The 25,318-nt window shown below is 47.5% G+C and overlaps 1 protein-coding gene across 10 annotated transcripts; it reads left to right on the top strand.

Annotated features, from left to right (window-relative positions):
- Positions 1 to 75: 75 nt before the first annotated feature.
- On the top strand, positions 76 to 24,825 carry ENDOV (endonuclease V). 10 transcript variants are annotated; one of them, XR_014788229.1, is made up of 10 exons: positions 76 to 144; positions 7,163 to 7,334; positions 8,496 to 8,630; positions 10,489 to 10,528; positions 11,081 to 11,193; positions 12,007 to 12,075; positions 13,520 to 13,648; positions 20,623 to 20,696; positions 23,675 to 24,356; positions 24,461 to 24,816. XR_014788229.1 is itself a non-coding variant. In XM_084837670.1 (9 exons), exons 1-9 carry the CDS (start codon positions 83 to 85, stop codon positions 23,703 to 23,705), a joined length of 825 nt encoding a protein of 274 aa, XP_084693796.1. In that variant the 5' UTR covers positions 76 to 82; the 3' UTR covers positions 23,706 to 24,825. The 10 variants fall into 10 exon arrangements, 5 of the variants coding, with proteins under 5 accessions (XP_084693796.1, XP_084693799.1, XP_084693800.1 ...); XR_014788231.1 differs by having other exon boundaries at positions 76 to 359; positions 24,461 to 24,761; XR_014788230.1 differs by having other exon boundaries at positions 76 to 365; positions 24,461 to 24,761.
- Positions 24,826 to 25,318: the final 493 nt, after the last annotated feature.

Genomic DNA, 25,318 nt, shown 5'->3' with positions numbered 1-25,318 from the left:
GGAACCACAACCTAGCCTGCGTTTTGCGGGGGCGATGACACCGGGAGCAACGCAGGAAGTAGGAAACCAGGACCCGGGCGCAATGGCAAATAGACCAGAAACGGAGGCACAACTGGCCGAGGAGACGTTGCGCTGCTGGGAGCGGTAAAATGCGAAGAGGGAGGTCGAAGCTTTCCATAAAGCGAGGAGGCGGGGGAGAGAATAAGGGGGCTATTTCAGAGGCTCTTCCTGACGCCGGGTCCTGTGGGATTTGTATTTCTTTGGATGTGGCTTAAGCAGCTGTTCGGACGAGCGCCGTCTACTGGGGTGGATCTTCAAGTGGCTGGAGCTGAGTGGTCTGGCGTGCCCCAGACAGCGAGGTTTGAGTTAAGCGCCATTGAACAGAGAGAGAGAGAGAGAGAGAGAGAGAGACGGGTTTCCGAATAAACGCGCATTGGGTTTAGGATGCAGCTGTGAGTGAATGCTGGTATTTCTGCTTTCGCAACAACCAAACACAGATCTGGTCTTGCCTGCCTGCCTGCCTGCCGCTTTCTAATACGATGTTCAACCCACGGGCATTCTGTTGCAAATACTGCTCTGCTTCCGCAACCCTTTTCTCTGGCGCACCGCGAGGTCTGCTTGGGCACATGGACTTCAACACTCGTCTCTCCTGGAAGGGCTTCCTTTTGCATGGGCAAACGCGCGTGCCGTTAGTTCCCTAGGGTATCTTACTGTTTCTCAAGGGACTGTGAGTCTGGGAGTCAGGATCCAATCAAGCAGGTAGTGATGCAGAGGGCTACGCCCCCCAAGTGACCATCCAGAGAGCGGCGGGGGCAGCAGCAAACGCGCCCGGCGCCTGGTCCCGGGCATGCTGGGGCCAACTATGGCTGATGCTGTTCACCGCAGCATCCTGCCTTCTTATTTTTAAAAATTTTAGAGCTGGGGAGCAGCTGAGTGGGCACGTACATGGTTACAGATACCCATTTTTACTTTTAAAATATTGTATCCTTTTTTACATCTAAATGGTACTTATTGCCAAGTAAATGTATTTCGGATCGGGGCAGCAGGAGCAAACCCCATTTTATTCCTGTAATCATGATAGTACTACAAGTTAAAGGCACAATCCTGTTTAGACAGAAAAAAGTCCTACATTTCCCAGCGTGCCCCAGCCTGGCTGCAGCATGCTGGGAGTCGTAGGACTTTTTCTGTCTAAACAAGCATAGGATTGTACCCTAAGGGAGTTAATTAAGGTTGGCAAATGGGGTTTTGTTTGCATATCTGGAATGTAGATAGCATAGAAGGGCAGTGGTGGTGGGTGGGGAGAAAAATGTGTGCTTCGCGGCTGAAGTAATACACATGGCCATCGAAAGAGCCCCACATAAGATCGTTAAGTCCAGGGCCTAACATTACCTAGCTGCACCACTGACAGCAGGAACAAAGACCCTTCCTGCCTCGAGGAACAAAGTCTAGGAAGGAGGAACCTAAGTAAGCATGTTTACTTAGAAGTACTTCTTACTGAGTGTGCTTAGGATTTCAGTCTTGGTGTATCTTTGCCGCATAATAAGCAGCCAAAGTCCCATTGATCTCAATGGGTCTTACTCCCAGGTAAATGGGTGTAAGATTGCTCTGCTCATGGCTTCTGCTGTGCTTAGGCTGAGTAAAGTTTATGTCTGAAACTTGGCGGCTTGCCTGTCCGGACAAACTCTTAACAGGAAGGGTTTGCTATTGCTCAGCTTGGACCGCTGTGTACAGTAGCGAAGTGGCAAACTCAGCAGTGCAGGGTCCCTTTGTGACAGTCACAGCCACGCCCCCTCATAGCCACGCCCCCTTCTACGATTGTACAACCTTGTAAGATATACAGCCGTCAGCTGGGACCCAAAAACAGTGCAGCTGAGAGTAAGGCAGGGGTATTTCAATTGGATGTCTAAGAAAAAATGCAGGGGTGTTAAAATATTTTTCACTCACTCAAACACAAACATTTTAGGTTTTCAAAATATACTCTATGGAAGCTTTACCCTCTCAACTCAGCCCTCATGGTCAGATTCCTTCTTATTTAAACAGCCCCCTTGCACACGCCCTTAGCGTCCCAACATTACCCATTAATCTTCCCTAAGCTCCTTCATTATATCTCCCCCCTCCCCCTCCAACAGAAATGTCCACACACCCAGCTGGATTGAACTACACACACACACACACACACACACACACACCTTTCTCCCCTCCCCACAACTGATTTTTTTCTGTTTCCCTCCCCTCCACCAGGGTTTGTTTGCCCAGGTACGTGCCAACCTTGTACCAAAAATTGTAGCTGACAGAGCAGGTTGCATTTGGCAATTCTGCTTACTGTAGAAATTAATGTTCAAGAATTAACAGTGCAATCCAATGTGTGTTTATTTCAAATTAAATTTAGAGATCTTGGGAAGACAGCTAAGGCTGCAGTCCTAGGCACACTTACCTGGCAGAAAGCCCAGTTGGCAATTGAACATAGCGGGGCTGAATTCCGAGTAAGCATGCATAGGATTGTGTGATAAATCTTAAAAACTGGCCCATACCAACTCTTACAATAAATATTAATAATTCAATAACGGAACAAGACATCATCTTGCTTCTCATTTGCACCACCCATCTGCCTCCATCTTTTTCATCTTCATCAAGATGTGAAAGAAACTTTTCCATAAAATTTCTCCAGTCCCGCCCTCCCCCCACACTGTAAAGCACAAAAAGGCACCAATCCTAAACACTCTTAGTGAGGGAGCTGGTGTATTGCTGTAGCCCTGTTCTCCTTTCCTGCCCTGGAATTGTGGGAGTGGGATAGGATGGCTCTAGCTGGCTCTGGCTGCTGGTACTGGGGTATAGTTTGGAGAACTGCCAAGAACAAGTTTAAGCATCAGGAGTTTTAAGGGTGATGCAGTAATGAGCCCCGACATGCAGACACACCATAAACAAACCTCAGTTACGGGTATGTAAATCAGCTTTATGTGTGTTTTTCAATAAAAGGTACAAAACACTGGGAGCATATTTTCAAGAGGAGGACAAGGGTCTAGGCCATTCACATCTCCACACCCTTACTTCCTAAAGGCACATTATATCTAAAAGGTGTAACGAAAAAGGAGAACAGCGTCGTCATTGTCGTCGTCGTTGTCGTCGTCATCATAACAACAACAACTTGTATAATCAAAAAAAGTTTCAAACAGCTATGTAACTTTAGATTACAAATTAAATTTAAATTTGATTGTAAGCTTCTAGGGGCAGAGACCTGACTTTTTTGCTTATGATTCTATGTACTACATATATTGTAAAAACCAAAGTCTGTGCGTCTTCTGGAAGCAGCTGAAGACATGTTTTATTCAAGCTGCCTTTTTGGTGACCAGCAACAGGGAAAGATAAAGTAGATTGATTAGCATTGTTACCAGCCCTGAGCCTTTGGGATGAAGTAGACTATGTTGTTGTTGTTGTTTGTTCCTTAGTTCAGTCGTGTCCGACTCTTCGTGACCCCATGGACAATAGCACGCCAGGCCTTTCTGTCCTGCGCTCTCTCCCGGAGTGTGCTCAAGTCCATATTCATGGCATCGGTGATGCTATCTAGCCATCTCATCCTCTGCCGTCCCCTTCTTTTGCCTTCAATCTTTCTCAGCATCAGGGTCTTTTCCAGGGAGTTTTCTCTTCGCATTAGGTGGCCAAAATATTGGAGCTTCAGCTTCAGTATCTTTCCTTCCAATGAGCACTCAGGGTTGATTTCCTTTAGGATGGACTGATTTGACCTCCTTGAAGTCAGGGGACGCGTAAGAGTCTTCTCCAGCACCACAGTTCGAAAGCATCAATTCTTCGGCGCTCAGCCTTCCTTATACTCCAGCTCTCACAGCCATACGTTGCTACTGGGAAAACCATAGCTCTGATTAGACAGACCTTTGTCAGCAAGGTGATGTCTCTGCTTCTTACTATGCTGTCTAGGTTTACCATAGCTCTCCTCCCAAGGAGCAAGGGTCTTTTAATTTCATGGCTACAGTCACTGTCTGCGGTGATCTTGGAGCCCAAGAAAATAAAATCTGTCACTGCTTCCATTTCTTCCCCTTCTATATGCCAGGAAGTGATGGGGCCAGATGCCATGATCTTCGTTCTTGTTAATGTTGAATTTCAAACCAGCTCTTGCACTCTCCACTTTCACCCTCAACAAGAGGCTCTTTAGATCCTCTTTGCTTTCTGCCATTAGGGTGGTATCGTCTGCGTCTCTGAGGTTGTTGATAATTCTCCCGGCAATCTTAATTCCGACCTGTGATTCATCCAACCCGGCATTTCTCATGATGTACTCTGCATATAAGTTAAATAAGCAGGGCGACAGTATGCAGCCTTGTCGTACTCCTTTCCCAATTTTGAACCAATCGGTTGTTCCATGTCTGGTTCTTACTGTTGCTTCTTGACCCTCGTATAGGTTTCTCAGGAGACAGGCAAGGTGGTCTGGTACTCCCATCTCTTTCAGAATTTGCCAGAGTTTGTTGTGATCCACACAATCAAAGGCTTTAGCATAGTCAATGAAGCAGAAATAGACGTTTTCCTGGAATTCTCTAGCTTTCTCCATGATCCAGCGAATGTCGGCAATTCGACCTCTAGTTCCTCTGCCTCTTTGAAACCTCGCTTGTACTTCCGATAGTTCTCGGTTCACATACTGCTGAAGCCTAGCTGGTAGGATTTTGAAGATAACCTTGCTGGCATGTGAAAGGAGCGCAATTGTACGGTAGTGTGAACACTCTTTGGCATTGCCCTTCTTTGGAATTGGAATGTAAACTGACTTTTTCCAGTCTTGTGGCCACTGCTGGGTGTTCCAAATGTGTTGGCATATTGAGTGCAGCACTTTAACAGCATCATCTCTTAGGATTTTAAATAGCTCAGCTGGAATACTGTCATCTCCACTAGCTTTGTTGTTAGTAATGCTTCCTAAGGCCCACTTGACTTCACTCTCGAGGATGTCCGGCTCAAGTTCAGTGACCACACTATCATGGCTATCAGGGACATTAAGATCTGTCCTGTATAGTTATTCTGTGTATTCTTTCCACCTCTCCTTAATCTCATCTGCTTCAGTTAGGTCCCTGCCTTTTTTGTCCTTTATCATGGTAGAATTTTATTGTTTTAAACTGTTTTATTGTATGTTGTACATCGCCCAGAGTGGCTGGGTGACCAGCCAGATGGGCGATTAATAAATTTAATAATAATAAATAAATAAATCATACCTGTCTTTGCACAAAACGTTCCCTTGAGATCTCCGATTTTCTTGAAAAGATCTCTAGTCTGTCCCATTCTGTTGTTTTCCTCGATTTCTTTGCATTGTTCATTTAAGAAGGCCTTCTTGTCTCTCCTTGCTATTCTCTGGAACTCTGCATTCAGTTGGATATATCTTCCCCTTTTTCCCCTGCTTTTCGCTTCCCTTCTTTCCTCAGCTACTTGTAAACCTCATCAGACAACCACTTGGCTTTCTTGCATTTCTTTTTCTTTGGGATGGATTTAATTGCTGCCTCCTGAACAGTGTTGTGGACCTCCATCCATAGATCCTCAGGCACCCTGTCTATCAGGTCTAATCCCTTAAATCTATTAATCACCTCCACTGTATATTCATAAGGGATATGATTGAGGTCATACCTGAATGGTTTAGTGGTTTTCCCTATGTTCTTCAATTTAAGCTGAAATTTTGCAAGAAGCAGCTCATGATCTGAGCCACAGTCAGCTCCAGGTCTTGTTTTGACTGACTGTATAGAACTTCTCCATCTTTGGCTGCAAAGGACATAATCTATCTGATTTCGATATTGACCATCTGGTGATGTCCATGTGTAGAGTCGCCTCTGGTGCTGTTGGAAACGTGTTCCCTTGGCAAAACTCGATTAGCCTTTGTCCTGCTTCATTTTGTACACCAAGGCCATGCTTGCCTGTTATCCCGGTGATTTCTTGACTTCCTACTTTAGCATTCCAATCCCCTATGATGAAAAGGACATCTTTTTTTGGTGTTAGTTCTAGAAGGTGTTGTAGGTCTTCATAGAACCGATCAACCTCAGCTTCTTCGGCCTCAGTGGTTGGGGCATAGACTTGAATTACTGTGATGTTGAATGGTTTGCCTTGGATTCGTACTGAGATCATTCTATTGTTTTTGAGATTGTACCCCAGTACTGCTTTTCCCACCCTTTTATTTACTACAAGTGCGACTCCATTTCTTCTAAGGGATTCTTGCCCACAGTAGTAGATATCATGGTCACCTGAATTAAATTCGCCCATGCCTGTCCATTTTAGTTCACCGATTCCCAAGATGTCGATGTTCAATCTTGCCATCTCATATTTGACCACCTCCAGCTTACCTTGATTCATTGATCTTACATTCCAGGTTCCTCAACAGTATTGTTCTTTACAGCATCGGATTTTCTTTTCACCACCAGACACATCCACAGCTGAATGTCCTTTCGGCTTTGGCCCAGCCACTTCACTCTTTCTGGCACTTCTTGGTAATTCCCTCTGCTCTTCCCCAGTAGTATATTGGTCACCTTGCGACCTGAGGGGCTCATCTTCCGGCATCATATCTTTTAGCCTTGTGATACGTTCCATGGGGTTTTCTTGGCAAGAATACTGGAGTGGGTTGCCATTTCCTTCTCCAGTGGACCGCATTTTGTCAGAACTCTCCGCCATGACCTGTCCGTCTTGGGTGGCCCTGCACGGCATAGCTTATGGCTTCACTGAGTTATGCAAGCCCCTTCGCCACAACAAGGCAGTGATTCATGAAGGGGGAAGTAGACTATACATCCAATAAATTAATTAAATAAATAATACATCGAATACGGACAACAATGATGATGTATTTTTTCTACCTCAGATAAAATAGTAATCCCTATCATATGGATAGATCATGGCCATGGGTCTTACTCTCAAGTATGGGGACTTACTCTCAAGTAAGCGCAAAGCAAATATATGGAGGAAATGCGTGTTGGGGGGGGAGAAGGAGAATAAGGGAAAAGCTTCTTTACTTAACAAATTTATGTAAAGACCATCAGGGTTGCTGGTATGGAATAAGCATATACACTGTGGGCAATGATGCTTTTATCCATCATATTGCCCCTAACACTCTGGGGAAAAAAACCTATTTCCTGTCCTGACCTTGTTATGGTTCTGGAAATGAACAGATTCCACCTAATTCTGTTGTATTCCTTAGTGATCAAGCCCAGCTGAAGGCAGATGTGATTGAACAAGACACACAGGAGTGGCAGAGCAATCCCTCTTTCACTGGACTGGAAAGAGTTGGAGGACTGGACCTGTCTTATGTCAAAGGAGATGACGCAAGTGCCTGTGCATCACTGGTGGTCCTCAGCTACCCGGACCTCGAGGTAACAGTCATGGAACTGGGGCGTTTTCTTCAGTGAAGTTTTAAGGACAAAACAAGGGCTCTTTGAACATTGTGGCTAGCACAGAAAGGAGAATAAAAGCCAAACGTTCCAATGTTTTTACTTGCTGCATAGATAACTTTAACTTGGTGTCTCCAGTGGCCATGTTTCCGTAGAAGGGCTGAGGATAAGGGTTTGGCAATAATTCAACAGTACATCAACGAGAGATGATGGTGGGCATTAGGATTTGAGCCAAATTAAGCATCTTATGGCTACAGTTGGTTCCACCTGTCATTTTAGAAGCTGTACTTTTCTATCCCTTGCAATTGCCCACTGTCAAGTCAATATTCTCCAAGTCTAAAACATATACAGCATTTTCAAATGTGTCTTTGTGAGTTTCATCTGTCTCTCTCCATTTGTAAGAAATCCAAGATATGGAGCTATAATTCTGTTTCTCACTTTATTATGAAATCTGTATGCAGTACACTTTTGGATCAGCAGGGAGAGTTTTATTTGTGAGAGTTTTTTCCTCACAAGATAGTGTGATGCATGCACTCAGTAGAAATTCTCTCAGAAAAAAATAATAATGTTCTCTGCTGTTTCTGAAGTTAAACTCGCACCCCCAGGTAGGTTTTGCTGTGGTACCTCTGATTGCTTTCCAAATGGAATGAGCTGGCAAATTTCACTAAGTCTGAAAACTTACCATTTCTATCTCTTGCAAACATTTTTTTTTATTTAACATTCTGCAAGTGAATGCAACATTTGTTCGTTTTCATTATTTTCAACTATCAAAGCTGAGACATTTGAGATGCTGAAGAATGTGCAGTTTTTAGTACCACTTTAGTTGCAAGAAAACCAAAACGTGATCTACTGTCTGCTACATTTGGCCAATCAAAATGTGTCTGACTTTGGTTATTTGCTGCCAAAACCTGTTTACAGATTCATGGGCTTGATGGGACAAACTGAGCTGGCAGGAGTTTTCAGCTTTGAAATTTGGTGAGTGAGTAAGATCTCAAAGAGCAACTTGGCAGACAAAGGAAAAGTTCAGAGCTCCCTTAGTCAAAGCTTGGATGGACTTGCAAATGTTGCTCTTCCTCCCTGGTACAGCCTCAAATTATTACTCTGCAAGAAATTCATTTATTCAGCATTCTCCCTCCATCTAAGGTGCTGTATGAAGACAGCCGCATGGTGGCTGTACGTGCCCCCTATGTGGCGGGTTTTCTAGCCTTCCGAGAAGTCCCTTTCCTTGTGGAGGCAGTGCAGCGGCTAGAGGAACAGGAGCCTGGCCTCAGGCCGCAGGTGGGGTATCTTTCCTTTATTTAAGAACAGAAGAGGAGTCCTGCTGGATCATTCCATTTCATTTATTGTATTTCTATACTGCCCCATAGCCAAAGTTCTCTGGGCAATTCACAAAAATTGATCAGACAGAGGGTCCATGTAGTCAAGCATCCTGTATCCCACAGTGGCCAACCAGGTGCCCCCATGGGAAGCAGGGCGTGAAAAACAGCCATCTCCTCCTCCTGCTTCCCAGCAACAATATGCAGTGGCATACAGCCTTGGAATGTGGAAGTTTCATATAAGCATCAGTGGCAGTTTCGCCCTTTCCTTTAATGCGGAGCTGCAGCTAAGGACACCTGTCTGTCTTTTCCAGCTGTGCTGTGCCCGTTGCCAACTTCTGCTTCACACGAGTATTACACAGCCCAACAGAATATCTGTGTTAAAGGGGGGACGAATTTACTTATTTATTTATTTATTTAAATGTATTACATAAATTTATGCATGTATGCTTGCATAAATAAATATTATTTTTTTATTTATATATTTATTAGATTTATTAGCCGCCCATCTGGCCAGCTACCCAGCCACTCTAGGCAGCATACCATACAAATAGCAACACAAAATACAACAAATTCACATAATCAACTGAACAAAACAACATTGCTCTAAAAAACCCTAACCCACCCCAAACGTCCACCCGAACAGCCAGGTTTTCAAAGCCCGGCAGAAGCTCATCAAAGAGGGGGCATGGTGGAGGTCACTAGTGAGGGAATTCCACAGAGTGAGGGCCACCACAGAAAAGGCCCTCTCCCTAGTCCTCACCAGCCTAGCTGTCCTGGCAGATGGGACAGACAGAAGGCCTTCCAAGGCCCATCTCATTGAGTGGCGTTTGGAGGCACTCATTAAGATAGACTGGGCCAGAACTATATAGTGTTTTAAAGTTCAATGCCAATACCTTGAATTGGGCCTGGAAAACAACTGGTAACTAGTACAACTCCTTCAGCGCTGGAGTGACGTGATCTCATTGATGGCTGCCTTTAATCAGGTGGGCCACCGCATTCATTACATCAGGATTTGCTGCTACTGTTTTTAGTCAGTTGCTCTTCGTTTGATCTAGCATGTTTTTGTTTTAACATTTGGTTGGAATTTCTTTTATGTTGCTAAATTGTTACTGTGGTGTTCTTTTTTAAAAAATTAACAGTGCAAGCTACCTTCTGTAGAACTTTTGTAGAAAGGCAGGGCAGAAATCTCATCAGCATCGTCATTATCATCTTTGCTAGATCTGAGTGACCCAACAGTAACCAGCCAGGTGTGTCTGTCCTCAGCATCCATGTGTTTCTCCAGGTATGCTTTCCAAAGCATCAAAACCTGTGCAGGAAGGCAAAGAGCTGCATCTGACAAACTGCTGAGGGGTTCCCAGTGCTCTCAGAGATGGCATACCTGGAGTCACCCAGCAGCAATTTGCATGCCGAAGGCACAACCCTATGCATGCTGGCTGGGAAATGCTGGGAGTTGTAGGACTTTTTCTGTCTAAACATGCATGGGGTTGCACCTTAAATGGATAAGGCTAAAAGAGATATTTAGAACTGGAGGGATGGTTAGATCTGACGAACAGGAACGCTGACATGTTCCCCTTTCTCATAGATGCAGACTGTTCACTTCCTATTCATAGAGTCCAAGGATGTATTTCCATGGTTGAGGCATTCTTGGGTATAGTTCGGTGATTAAGTTTATCACTCTTCCTACATTTGGGGGGAAATAGCTTTTCTTCTCCCTATATGTGTGAGTGTATAAAACACACGCACACATATCCCAGTATCACAAAAGCCTCCCACCATATATCACCCATAACTCATGCGCCTCTTTGTGGCTCTCCTAGGTGCTTCTTGTTGATGGAAATGGCATCCTCCATCACAGAGGTAAGATTCCCGAACGACCATTGTTATCTGAACCATCATTGTAACAATCAGATTTTCTTCGATTGGTTTATAATCCTGCCCGGCAGCTCTGGAGATGCCATTGTGGGGAATCATTAGTGCTGGATCCAGCTTTTGTAGGGCCCTTGGGCAGGATGCCCTCAGTTGGGCCCACCTCCTCCTAGCCACTGCTCACCCACTTGCGCTCTCCCTCTGGGCCCAAACTGCACAGCCACCCAGAGAGAGAGACTGAGAGAGAGGGAGGGAACAAGTGCGAGGCATGCGGAGGGAGCTACTCCATCTCCTCATTGCTTGCATCTCTGAACTGGGCAGGTGAGCAGGCAGTGACATCAAGGAGGGAGGGCACGGCCCAGCCCTGCTTCTCACGTAGATCTTTGAAACTGGGAGCATCTTGCCTCTTCCACCATACTTTGCCCTTCCTTTGGCAGCTCAGATCTTAAGTCCTCATAAACAGGCCCTGGATTCTCCCTGCAGAACAAATCAGAAAGCTCTCTTCCCTTCAACCTGCTCCTCTTCTACTTTTCCTTTGAACAGGGTTTGGCATTGCCTGCCATCTTGGTGTACTCACAGCTCTGCCCTGTATTGGAGTAGCCAAAAATCTCCTGCAGGTTGATGGTTTGGCCAATGACGACCTTCACAAGGAACAAGTAAGTCCAGAATAGGAATTCTGATTTCACGTTCTGAATAGGAACTGGAGAAGTTGCCGGTTTACTTGCGTTTCAGTTGCAGTTTATTATTATTTATTATTTATTTATTACCTTTATATCCCTCCTTTTTTCCTCCTTAAGGAACCCAAGGTGGCTTACACAATCCTCCTCCTCCATTTTATCCTCACAACAACAACCCTGTGAGGTGGGTTGGGCTGAGAGTCTGTGACTGGCCCAAAGTCACCCAGTGAGCTTCCATGGCCGAGTGAGGACTAGAACCCTGATCTCCTGATTCCTAGTCCAACACTCTCGCCACTACACTACACTGGCTCTCCAATGTTCCAATGCTTTTCCATTAGGAGGGATCTCTTAAAAATGGGAGCGATGGCAGTGTTGCAGAGAGGATGGGCTGCCTTCAGGCTGGTTCACACATTATGCAGGGACCAACATGCATTGTCCACCATGTGCCGAGGGACCACAGCCAACCTCGGCTTCGTGGCATGCGTATGCATATGCGTGCATTTGTTTCATGCGTGTGGTATATGTGTGAAAAACAATATGTGAAGTGGCCCTGAAGGGGAAGCCACTCATTCGTGCATGGAGAATTCAGTCCAGTCTCACAGTTTTGGGGGGGGCGACTTGGCCGTACAGAGCAGCAGGACTGTAGTAACACTGGCAGAGGAAAGGCTGACTAGTGTGATCCCAACCTCTTCCAGTAGAGGGAGCTGTAGGAAGTCACCTCAGATTGATCCAAGCACCTTCATCAGTCCTGACTCATCTCATCTGTAACAGATCTGTTTCTTCATATTCTAGATCCGAGACCTTCAGGCAGGAGGGGATGCATTCCCTCTATCAAGTAGTTCAGGGAAAATCTTGGGTATGGTAAGTACTGGGGTGGGGGCACTATTGGGAAGTGGGAGGGTTAGGAAGCAGGGAGCCACTGGCAAAGGTATCAGACTGATGGGGAATAGACCTCGTTTGGTCCTAGGTTGTAATTTATTCTCCATTTGGCAATAAGTAGCCCTGAATTGGGCTCTACTTTTCAGTGCTAGCATTTCCCATGTAATGGATGATCGTAGAATCATAGGGTTGGAAGGGGCCTACAAGACCATCAAGTCCAACCCCCTGCTCAGTGCAGGAAGCCTGATTCCCAGGCAATCTCCCATCCAAGTACTAACCAGGGCTGACCCTGCTTAGCTGATGCGATCAGATGAGAGCAGGCACATCCAGCCCTTTGCTCGATAATGCTGCACTGTGAAATGCAGCACTGCAGAAGCATATCCTGTCCTCTTTCCGCCAAAGGAAGAGGCACGGCTATGCCACTTTGACCTGAAAAGAGGCTCACAAAGGACCCCACCCATAGGGGAGAGGGGCTCTGGGGCAAACACACTAGAGCCATCCATTTTCATCCATTTCAACACAAGTGCTTGGTATAACCGGAGAACACATGCACATAGAGACGCACACTCCCTCTCTTCCCCCTCCCTCCCCACATCTCAGTGCACAGGGATGGGGAAGTTTAACCCTCCCCTCCCTGCCCGCTGAGATCAGGGAATGGAATCATGGGGTTGGGGGGAGTTTAAAGCCTCTCCCTACCCCAGCAATCCTGATTCAGATTGTGATTTCTCCGCTGCTAACAGCAGTGGGGAAACAGGCACCCCGATACCATCAGGATCGCTGTGAAGGGAGATGAGGGTGAAGCCTCTCCCCACAAGCAATCCTAATCCAGGTTGCAGTTTCCCTGCAGCTTCAAGCTTTTTCCGCCTCCCTATGATCCTTATTTAGATCACTGCTATTAGCAACAAGAAAACTGCAATCTCAGGATCATGTGCGGGGATTGGGTGGGGGACTTAAAGCCTCCCTCCCTGCAAGCAGTCCCCATCAAATTCACCGTCCCAGTGCTGCTAATAGCAGAACCAGAACAACGGCCTTTTCCCCACTTCCCAGGTGATGGGTGATCGACTGGGCAGTGGAGAAAAGATGGTGGGGCAGCCGCAGATTGCTCACATGTGTTCTAGAAGCACCCACCCCTACCAATCCCAAGAAAAATCAAGCATCACTGCAATTCTTCAGCAACTGCCCTGCATTCAGACCTACCAATCTCATGGCACTCACACATACACGCATGCACGCGCATGCGTGTGCACACACACACACACACACACACATACCCCTGTGATATCGGCTGTATAGCGGTATAAGCAAAGTCAGCAATCTGGTGTTTATATCTCCTGCCCCACCTCTCTCATTTCTCTATCACTCAGGCTCTTCCGAGTTTGTACTGTACTCCTGTAACTTAAATGATCTCTGGTTCTTACCTGCCCAGGCCTTGCGCAGCTATGCCAAGAGCACCAAACCTGTGTACGTCTCTGTGGGCCACAAGATGAGTCTTCCGTCAGCTGTGCGCCTGGTCCACTCCTGCTGCAAGTTTCGGATTCCTGAGCCCATCCGGCAGGTACATGGAGGATCTGCGGTTAGAATGGTGATACTGGCAGTTCACGCCAAGGGACTAGGCCCACTTAGGTGTCTTGACTAAAAGCCATTGATAGATTTGTCGTCTGTGTCTTTGTCTAAAAAAAAAAAGTTATCTTTGCCTTTACTGCAGCAGTAGTGAATTTTACAAGTGAGTGATGTGATGGGTGAAGAGGTGTTTTGTTTTGCTTATTGCAAACCTGCTATCCCAGGTACAGCCTAAGAAGAATATTTCCCAATATTCAAAGGAGGAGGACACCCTTGTGGTCTGGAAGAGACCGCATGGCTCTGTTAGGAGTACTAGCATAGGCAAGGTGAGACTGCAGGATACAAAGGCCCATTAGTAAGCTACTTTTACCGGGGGCTCTTACATTCCTGTCAGCGGAGCAACATCCTGCTTTTTGTCTGCTGAGCCAGGGAGATCAGTTAAACATGCATCTGCAAGGGAACTGGAAACAGCAGTCCGGGCCCATCCTCATCCTGTTTGGTTTTCTTTATTGTCCCTCCCTATACAGTTGTTTTGCTGTCTGTCACAGCCTCCCCCAACTTGGCACCTTCCACATGTGTTGGGACTACAAGTGGCATCATCCCTAGCCAGCATGGCCAATGCTGGGAGCTGTTGTCCAACACCTCTGGAGGGGAGCACATTAGGGCAGCATGTCAAGGGAGGCTGGTCTGTTGCATTGGCATTCCACCCCTCCTCCTGGAGGTTCAGGCTGGCCCGCATGGCGTTCCCCCCCCCTTTTGTCCTTGCCACATCTGTGAGATGGGGTAGGCCAAGAGGTTGTGATGAACCTGCAAGCCTCATGGGCTGAGTGGTGGTTTGAACCCAGGCCTTCCTGGTGCAGGTTCAACCCTCTAGTCCAACTTTCCCCAGCCTGGTGCCCTCCAGATGTTTAGACTACAGGTCCCAGCATTCATGACCATTAGCCAAGCTGGCTGGGTCTGGTAGGAGCTGAAGTCCAGCACTTCTGGAGGGCAACAGGTGGGGGAAGGCTGTTCTGGCTAGCACGCCACGCCCGCTCTCCCTCCTGCGTTCCAAAGAGATTGCTTTTTATTGCTGGATTTTGTATGCTAGAAACTGCTGTTGGGTTGCTTCCATCCAGGTCTTATTAACAACTTCCTCATAAGTGATGCCCTGCTTAAGAAAACATGAGGCTCCCTTCCCCAGAGACATTTTGTTTTGATGAGAATGCTGGGTAGTTAAGATTTTTTACAACAGCCGCAGCTTTCCCAGGATAGGTTTTCCTCCTAATATTTCCCCATCTATCACACTTTTGCATCAATGGGAGCAATCACTTTAATTGGGCAAACTATTCGTTTCTCTCCCCCACCCCCATTACCACTGTATGAAGTTCTCCCCAGCCTAATATTATATCTGGGCTGTCTGGCCCTGTGTCCCTGGTGCCACGGTGTGATGCCACCGTGTGATATTACTGCACATGATATAGGTGGAGCCTGCCCCTGCACAACAACCATGGTAAACATGCACATCAGCAATCCCAGATGGTAGACATGTGGATCAAAGAGTAGACCTCAGACCTGCTTACCTTGGAGTAAGCCCCATAGAACTCAGTGGGGCTTACTTCTGAGTGGGCAGGCACAGGATTGCGCTGTAAATTGCACACACGCGTTCTCACACACTTGCCTAAGCCTCCTTCTTACATGGCTGCTTCCAGGTTTCAGTGCACAGACGTTCCTTGCCAGCTGCAGTCCCAAGGAGAGGCTCCGTGGGCTGGCTGGCAATCAGGGGCATCGCTCACAGTGCAGGCAGTCGGCCCCTGCACCAACTGCAGTGCTGATCTCCTGAGTATCTTCGGGACTCTGCAGGAGGCTGCAGAGGCTGCCAGCCCAGCATGTAGCCAGTAGGTGGCAGCACCAGGCCACCCTTCTTTACCTTGAGGCAGGGTTTGGGCAATGGGAGCTTCTAGCACTTGCTGCAGCTGCGCCTATAACAAGTGCGTGGTGGGGAGAAGTTCAGGCAGAACAGCTTCTCCCCTCCCTGCAGCACTGTGATAGGACATGCCACACCAAGGGCCCAACCACGAAAGCTGCAGGAACAGTTTTGGGTCAGTGGTGGGCCACTTACAGTGCTACGTCAGGCTGGGCAACCTGTCCAAGGTGGGCAGCCCAGCTGAGCTTGAGGGGAAGAATCTGCTCAGACACCAGGGCGTCACAGTGCCAGGCAGCTTTAGGGCCAGGGCGCAGAACCTCTTCCAGCCCGTGGGGCAAATTCCATTGTAGGGAATCTCTCAGGGGCTGCATTCCAGTGGTGGGTGGGGCCAAAGGCAAGAGAGGCGGGGCCAAAATCCCCAAGAATACCTGCGTATTTTAGCTTAACGCTCCGACTGCCAGTAACTGAGCCTTAGGAGAGGCATTTTAACCTTTAAATGGGGAAAACAGCACAAAAGGCAGGAAACCACCAAATGACTGGTGGTTGGGGGAAAGGGTTGGGACCAGGGGAAGGGGGGGTGGCCTTCTGGGGACCTCTGGAGGGCCAGATTTGGACCATAGGTAGGTTGGATCTGGCCCCAGTCCTGAGGTTCTGCACCCCTGCTTTGGGGAACGTGAGTACAGTGTTTTAGGACTCTCATTCCCCTCCGGTTCCCCATTTCTTGGGCTTCAGTTCTTTGCAATATCAAGGATGGTTCTCTTGAGGGGGAGAGTGCTTTAAATCTAAAAACCTTGAGCCATCCAGTTGCAGAAGGGAAAGCAGCATGCACTGAAACAAGCCTAGGCATGAGAAGACGTTTTAGCCGCCAATGTGGTCACAGCAACCCATGCTTGTTCAGACACTGTGAACTTTGGCAGGCTTATTACCAGTGAGATATTCACAGTGGTTTGCACTCCCACCCTGGGGGGCTTTTCCCCACCACCACTAATGGGAATAATTAAAATAAATCACTTAACGCTGAAATGATGGTTCATGCTGTGTGTACAGAGAAGTGTGTGTGAGGGGGGTCTTCTTGATTTAGAGCTGGTGTGGTGTAGTGGCAAGAGTGTTGGACTGGGAGCTGGGAGATCCGGGTTCTAGTCCCCACTCGGCCATGGAAGCTCACTGGGTGACTTTGGGCCAGTCATACACTCTCAGCCCAACCTACCTCACAGGGTTGTTGTTGTGAGGATAAAATGGAGAGGAGGAGAATAATGTAAGCCGCCTTGGGTTCCTTGCATGAGGAAAAAAGGCGGGATATAAATGCAATAATAAATAATAAAATACACGCATGTTCATTGCTTAATAACTGCAGCATTGGCAAGTGAGCCATAACAGATCAAGCATCAGAGAGAGAGGGACGTGCATATTGCCTTGCATCATCTCAGGCACGATACTTCTCAGTGGAAATGGTTTGTGCTTGCAGCTGCGAGTCCTCACGTACCCAGTAATCCAGTGGTGTCCACGCAGGCGTGGACCATCCCTTAGTGAACTGTGTCCTCTCTGCTTTGCTGCAGCTCTTTCTGTTCTGTTAGCACTGGCCCAACAGCCTGCTTTCCCCACCACTCTCACTGCTGCTTAGGAGTAAGTCTCCGTCCGGTCCATAGAGGATTGGGAGAGACACTCGTGCTGTGCTTCCAGCACCAGAATAAAATAAAAAAGCTGCAAAGGAATCTTCAAGCCCCACAATCCAAGCCTGGCTGCCCACCATGGCCGGCCCGATGTTCCCAAATCTCCTCCCAAAATACACCCGGCATTACTGCCAGCCCCTCTAATGCTGCTGCTAGTCTGCTCCAAAAATAGATGCGATCTGGGGGATTATTAAGGCAACATGATCCATCTTATTGATTAGCCTCTTGGTTTAATAAGCTGAGTTAAGCTGTCTCTTAGGGCTGAGGACTGGCAAGACGTTTGGCGGACTAAGAGGACACTGAATGTTGCATCAGCTCAGCTTGTTTCGGGGGTCTGAGCTCCCACCCACCCTCCTCTCCATTCCCCCCAAGAAAGTGAAATGAACGTAGCCCTTGATGCTACAGAGAGTATAATCCTGGGCAATCTAGGCATGAATATGAAACATGCTGGATTTTACTGAAATGTAGTGGAACTTATTGAAATTCCCTGGTAATGAAACAGATTGAGCAACTAGGAACTGAAATCCCCTGGTCATGAAATTCATCACAAAGCCCTGTCTTTTGTCAAAGAGGCAGAGTTATTTGTCAGCTGAGTTTAAGAAACAGATCGTTTATAGATGAGACAAATACCTGCAATGGAACAGTCCCACCCAAAGCTTTTTTTTTTTCATTTTCACGCAGAATTGATGAAATTGATGAATAGCCTTTATTGCAGGTGAGGAGGTGGACTTCAGCTTCCACTCTAGCTTATAGCACAGCTTGCTTGCTTGCTTGAGCCCTCTGGATGTTATTGAACACAATCCTTGCACTGAAGTATCTGCTGTTATGAAGCCAAATGATGGAAACTAATTTTGTGAGGGGGATGTAGGACAAGGATCCTGAAAGTCTGTCATAATGAATCTTCGTAAAAAAATTAAAGCTTTAACAATGAAAGATAGACATGCAAAATAGGTAGGGGTGATAACTTTCATTGGCCCAACTTCTGCTGTTGTAGGAGTATGCAAGCTTTCATGTTACACAGAGTTCTTCACCTGCTTGATGAAGAGTTCTGTAACCTGGAAGCTTGAATCATTCCACATCAATATCAGTGCCTCCCTATCCAGTCCTCTATACATAGTAGGCTAAAAAGTACTTTACAATCAATGCCTCCCTTGCGATATCATGGAATAAACAGGTGACACCATGAAACTTATAATCTCTATAGAATGTTCACAAATAGACCAGTTTCTGTCAGGGAAGTGAAATGTCAGTTTGGCTGGGAAAATACTTGCATAGGTCAGAGGGACAGCAGGAGCTTTGTTGAGCAAGTATGAAGCCTGAGGTTGGTTTGGAATAGGGCCTGTGAGTTTGAGTTTGATTATTCAGTAGTACTTTGGAGGCCTAAGGGATTCTGAAACTAGGTGCTTAGTAGAGTCTATCATATCTCCTGTCATGGCAGGGCCTACAGGCACACGCATCAGAACTGTACAATAAAAACTGAGCCCATCTCAGGCACGGAAAGCCTGGTTTACAACAGGCAGCCCTCGGCAGACTTGGGGGTCCTGAGAACTCTTGCGCACGCATGGAAGTATCTTGTCCTTGAGCCCTTCTGCTGGCTGCATAGCATGAAGTCAGATCCACCCCGGATAACTCTCTGGCCATGTCAGGGAGAATCTGATCTGCTTCGTACAAGCCGCAGCAGGCACCACGAAGCCCTGGTACATACTGTCATCCTGTCTCAGGGTCTAGAGGCTTGGGTTCAGACCTGGTGGGGTGGGGATCTGTTCAGTATCCAGGCAGAGATGCCACAGAATTTGGTGAATGCTCCCACCCACCAACCCCAATGCCACACCAGATTCAGCACAGCCATGACACCTATGAAACATTTGTCCCCTTGGCTCTCAGCAGTGTCAGTCAACTCAACTATTTTGGTGGCACGTAATTGCTCACATCACTCCGCTGAGTTTGCTTCAAATGCTGTAATTTGGCACTCCTGCTTTCTGAGCCAGTAAAAATATGCCTATGCTCACACAGACAGACATGCGCACTGGGCTAGGAGAGGCCAGGCAAAACCTCATTCTTCTCTTGGCAACTGCTTGCATTTCCTTAGGGAAATTTCTCTCGCCCTTAAAGAAGCAATACAGAAGGTGGGTTCTCAAAGTTAGTCATAATGCATTTCTCCTTGAATCTAGGAACAACTTAGGGAGGAATCATCACTCAGCAGCAGAGAACGTGCTTGGCATGCAGAAAGTCCCAGTTGCAGTCTCTGGCATATTCAGTTTAAAAAAAAGTCAGGGCATGGGTGGTGCTGGAGTGGGAGCAAAAGACCACCCACCTGAGACCCTGGACAGCTGCCACCAGTCAGAGCAGGCAATCCAGGGTGAAGTGGAGGTGGTGGTGGTACGAAACACCGCCCACCTGAGTATTGGGCAATCTGGGGCGACCTGGACACATGGGGTCAAAGTGCATGTTACTCTGCACTGGGGAGGGCAACTTGTGGCCCCCTGATATTTTGGCCTATGATGGGGGTTGTTTGCCCACCCCTGCTTTAAAGACTACATCCTTTTTTTTCTTTTTTACTGAGACGTAAGCACAGGGACCCCATCTGGATCAGGATCCTGTTGCGGGGGCGCTCTAGCTCTTTGCCCTGTGCTGCAGTCCCAATCCAGTCTGCCTCTTGACCTTGTAGGCCCTTTCCAACCCCACTATTTTATGATTCTTAGGTTGCCACAAAGTGATCCAATGGCCGTGCTGGCTGGGGCTGATGGGAGTTGTAGTCCAACACACCTGGAGGGCACCAGGTTGGGGAAATCTGGTTTATGTTAATGGATCGTAAATGGATGTAAAGTAACATGTCGTTTGACTCAAACTCTGGCCTGGCATAAGGCAGTGTCTGGTGTTCCCAGGAATTGGTCCCTTGACTTGGTTTGACTGCTCTGTAGAAGGCATTCCATGAGGGTAGTCAGAGGGTGAGGGCATGGTTTGCTGCCAAAATATTTGCACTGGCTTGGGGGGGTGCTCTTGCGCTCATGTCCTGCTTGTGTGCTTCCCCTTGGGGCATCAGGTTGGCCTCTGTGGGAACAGAATACTGAACTAGAGAGGCCTCTGGTCTGATCCAGCACACACTTCTTATGAATTCGTAGAAACCTGATCGGTGGGAGACACCCATTTTATCCTCATTCCAGAAAATAGTTGTGAGATGTAATCTTTAGTCCTCCTTGGCACCTGTCAGGCTGAAAACTGCTTTGCGATTGGCCTAAATGCGGGCAGGGCAGGGATTTGGGCCGTGGTTCTTCCTTTTTCTTGAGGTGATGTCAGAGCCCGACAGCTTTATCCCTCCAGGCTCCTCAGGAATAACAATGCACCCTCCCAAACAGACCTTCCACCTGATTCTGTTCTCTACCTTGATTCCAGGCAGACATAAGATCCAGAGAATACATCCGGAAACATTTGGAGGCCCCCTCTGCCGCTTTACCTCAGCCAGACAGGTAGGTGTGTGGGCGGCTGGATGGCCAGGTGTCCCCTTCAGGCAATCTGTTTTTCTAATGCTCTTCGGTAATGGCATTAAAGGGACAGTCAGGGTGACACATGGCAAAGATAAAGCGACAACAGGGCCCACGTGGACCCCCATGGGCAGCTATTTCTGGCCGAGTGACGTGTCGCACCAGGCGTTCTCTGCCAACCACCTGGTTTCCCTGGGCTTGGCAAGAACGTTGGACTCACTTTTGCCTTGGGAAGGTGACAACAGATTTGGGCTTCTTTGAGGAAATGCACCAGCAGCCATTTTGGCGCTGCAGAAATATAGGTGCCAATAAGTATGCTCTAGAATCATAGGCAGCTCTGGCTGCTCTGGTGTTGTTCAGCTGTGTCGTCTATGCTGTGATAAATCCAGAGTCACTCCAGGAACATCATGGTGTCTGCTCCTAGAAACCATCTCACCTACTCTGACGTTCAGCCAAGGCCTGTCCAGCCATGCAGCAAGGTGAAGCAGGCTGCTTCAGGAGGCAGAACTTAGAGGCATCCATGATGCCTGAGTGGTCCAGCAAGACTTTTTACAGCCTTTGACCTAGCATTGGGGGGGGGGGGGGCATTTGGTGCTCCGCTTCAGGTAGCAAAATACGTTGGGCTGGCACTGCTTGCAGTCCCAGCCTTCAAGTCCAAACCCTCCTCTCCGTCCAGTTCATTCCTGTTTTTCTGCTTCTTTTTGCCCCTGTCCTTCATTTGCTCCTTTCCTTCCCCTATCTAACTGTAGCAGCAACATTTTCAGTTCCTAGTAGGGCAAGGCCATAACTCCATGGCCATGGCTACCTCTATCCATATTAGGCAAGCCAGCCCTAGCTTTTAATTATTTATTGCATTTTTAATCTGCCCAATAACAAATGTTTTCTGGGCAGATTAAAAACTGAGAGATTAAAGGCAGTCAGGAGAGCTGTTTTGGAGATACTTTCCTTCAGTAATTTGCTTTCGGACTGGATCCCTTGGAGCAGGGATCGTAATCCTGACAGAGAGAGGCTGATAGTTAAGGGAGCCCAAGTGTCGGACAAACTGAAAGTATTGGCCCCAAGGTGGGATAATGGGGGAGATGATTATGGGGCACACAGAGTTCTCTTGCACAGCCGACAAATTGCCCTCCTGCAGTTTGGGGGCTGATGGGTGGAGATTCTGCCTCAGTTCAGGAGCCTGGATTTCATGACCATTAGCTCCATTCCAGCTCCTGAAGTCTCTATCCAGCTTGGTGAAGCGTTTCACCAAGCTGGATAGACACACTGCTGGTTACCCCAGGCCAAGGCTCTCATACTCTGCCATCGCACATGCCTCCCCCCGCTTCTGCTTTTTCTTCAAACCCCCACTCCTCAATGGCTCCTTTACATTCCAACACAATTGTAGCTTTGGATATATCCCCTTTAGATCTTGGATTCCAAAGCTACATTTCTTTATCGCTTCATTACACCTTGACAGGAGAATCATAACATTTACCCTGGTGCCTTCAGCCTAATTCCTGTAGAATAAATACCACGTGTGTGAGCACGCACACACACAATGTGTGCTGGAAGTGTGTACTATGCTGCAAGCTTTGAACAGGGTGAGTTGTGCAAATTGTTCACAACAATCTGATTTTGTCATCTTCCTACCACAAAAACAGTCCTGGTAAACCCATTCTTGATTCAAGAAAGACGTGTGAGTTGGGTTCCCCTCAAATTATCGATTCCTACATTCTGTTCTGTGCCTCTTTTACACATTCTATCAATGGCTACTAGTCCTGATGGCTATATGCTGCCTCCAGCATCAGAGGCAGTAGGCCTGCACTCATGTTCTCCTTATGGGCTTCCCACAGGCTTCTGTTCGGCAACTATGTGAAGAGAATGCTGGATTAGATGAACCCTTGGTCTGATCCAGGAGGGCTCTTCTTGTGCTCTTATCCTTCTGTCTGCCGTGATCATAGGTTTTCAGCAAGGCTAATGGTGCATTGAGCAGGGTGTTGGACTTGATGGTCTCATTGGCTCCTTCCAACCCTACTATCTATGAGTCTGTGATTCTATGCTGTGACAGAGCTGGACAGCTGCCAGTTCTTCAAACCTGTCCCCACTATACCACACCCCTTGCATTCTTCCCTGGAGACCAGGCAGCTTTGCACTCTCACGATGGAAATCCTATTCCAAATGATGTGTTGGATCCAGGATCTGCCTTCTCTGAGAGGAAGGGACCTTCTGCGATACAAGGGCTCCACTCACAGAAGTTCCCTCTGCCTCGTTTCTGGGAGTTCCCTCTTCCTCTCCAGCCCCCTCCCCGCCCAATACCACAGCTCACCCCATTCATCAGGATCTCCAATGTAGCATTTTCAGGGGCTGGAAGAGCCGCCTTGGGAAGGAGGGACTGGGGAAGTCCGCTTCTGCCAGTGCAGCCAATCCAGATTAAATCTGGATCCAACCTTCCAAAATACTTCAGGTCATCTCTAGGTTACACCTTCATTTCAGGGCTTCTGTTCTGCACAGTCCTAATGTGGAGAGGCTGGTTGCCACCATCGCCATCACCAAATCTACCGAAGGAAGAGGAATGTACAAGGCCTAGTGTGAGCTGTGCAGGGTGCAAGCCTGGCTTCCCCCTCTGAGAGGAAGAGGGTGGTGTTGATGGTTAGGACACTTCTGGTCCAAGCCTGTGCAAGTTTACCAAGAAGGAGGTCCTCTTGAGTTCAATGGTGCTTACTAGAAAGTAAGCACATTGAGGACTACCGCTTCTCTTACCCCTAAGTTTTACAGCATCCACCTACGAATGCAGAAACCTGCCGGAGAAGCTGTTACTGTTGATAAATAATCTCCAGATAATGCCTTTGTTGAGATACTGTAAATGTTTCTCGAATAGGCTAATTAATTGGCTAACAGTGAGGCTGTTGATGAGATTTTTTTTTAATCCTCTGCTTTGTTGGCAGCCCTGGAAGTTTCCTTGCTTTTTATCCCTCCCTCTCCAGGATGAGTAAAGACGTGGACTCCGAACATTGATGTGGCATCAAGGACAGCTGGTGTACTGCTACAGATTTCCCTGTGCAGAAGTGCAACAAGGGGCAACAAGGGAGCTTCAGTGGCCAGAGGATTAGGGCACCGACCCCCAAGTGCTACAGCTGTGCAGTCTCCCTCCCAGGTCTACTGACCACATTTTGCAGCAGGAAATCTGTGTTTGTTTTCAAGTGCAGAGGGAGGGTCAGACTAGATGTCATGTTAATTACATAAAAACCAAAAAATGTGCAGATCAGTTGCAATACAAATAGCAGCTGTGGGGAAACCAGAGTAACCTCAAGACCTGGGCGGTAGGGAAGGGGTAGTTTAACTATTTCTCTCCCTGCTACAGTTCCATCCTTTCCCTAAAGCTGCTACTTGCATTTTGGCCCCCATGGAAGCTTCACTTGAAATGCAAATAGAAGCTTCGGAGAAGTGATTTTTCTTAGGACCATAGAAGGAGGGGAGCGAGTATTAAACTCCCCCTCCCTATGCCCCCCCACCCCCCAGTCACGAGGTAGCCCAGATTTCCTTGTTACTGCTATTTATACATCTAACTTCACATCTAATTGGGCCCTCAGCTGGGAATTGTACCTAATCCCTACTCCTTAGAGACTGTACCTGTATAATACAAGAGTTTGGTGCATGTTTATATATGCACACATTAAACCAGGGGTGTGGCCCTCCAGAGGGTGTTGGACTGCAAGTCCCATAGCCAATGGTGAGGGAGGGTGGGAGTTGTAGTTCAACAATATCTGGAGGGCCACACATCCCCCCTCCCCCTGCACAAAACATTTGGTGAGAACATGTCAAACATGTAATGTGTGAAGAAGCCCCAAGTCCTGCTGCAATGAGTGCAAGTGAAGGAGCTATCATGGTGGGGAGATCATGGCCGGGGCACAGAAGCTTTCTGCTCCTGGGTTTTGCTTTTGTTTTTTTTTGCTGACATTGCCACACACAGAGCAAGAAATCATCACTTCTGCTTCTAATATTGTGCTAATATTTTAGAGATCATTGATTTATAAATGAAATACTGAGAATAAACCTTCACTGGTAATCCTATACATGATTGTATGTGTACCCATGTGTGCAGTTTGCCAATACAAATACAGCAAGCATGCATCCTAGCCTCTGTGCTTGATTCTGCAGTAACAAACCAGACTGTAAGGCTAATGGGGAAATAAGGCAAGAAATTGAGATTCTGAGTTAGGAGTTTTATTAAGAACATCAAATAAGCCAAACAAAACGGCTCTAGCCACTTGTGCCCTCCCTCCCTCCCTCCCTCCGCCTTTTGCTTGAGCTTTTTTAGTGATATCAAGTCGCTCAGGCTCCCGGCTAGTCCCCCCTCCGCTCTGCCTGCGTGATCATTGCTGTCACTTTTACACCTCCCCGGGGGAACAGATGCTGAATCCCCAACTCCTGATGGTCCCAGCAGATGGCTGGAGAAAGGACTTTGTGTATCAGGTGGGTGTGTAGCTTGCGGAAGCCAACAATCTGCTGCCTTGTTTTGTAGGAGGCTCCAAGGCTGGGACTGAAATTCAGGCTCCTGAGGAGCTTTTAAGTCTTGCCTGGCGCATCAGTCACGCCGCCTCAGCCTGCAGGGTTAGCAGCATTTCGCC

The sequence above is a fragment of the Heloderma suspectum genome, chromosome 2, assembly GCF_057233095.1.
Source record: "Heloderma suspectum isolate Gila_16-S chromosome 2, 16-S_ref, whole genome shotgun sequence".
In the NCBI taxonomy this organism is placed as follows: Eukaryota; Metazoa; Chordata; class Lepidosauria; order Squamata; family Helodermatidae; genus Heloderma; species Heloderma suspectum.
Note: the sequence above shows the minus strand (reverse complement) of the source record. Positions and strands in the feature narration are given on the sequence as shown.

What these genes read in the sequence shown, in the direction of transcription:
- ENDOV (XM_084837673.1), top strand. Translation starts at nt 265, where the DNA reads ATGTGGCTTAAGCAGCTGTTCGGACGAGCGCCGTCTACTGGGGTGGAT. An exon ending in TGGCATCCTCCATCACAGAG is followed by an intron (nt 10,529 to 11,080) that starts GTAAGATTCCCG and finishes TCCTTTGAACAG; the next exon opens with GGTTTGGCATTGCCTGCCAT. An exon ending in ACGACCTTCACAAGGAACAA is followed by an intron (nt 11,194 to 12,006) that starts GTAAGTCCAGAA and finishes TTCATATTCTAG; the next exon opens with ATCCGAGACCTTCAGGCAGG.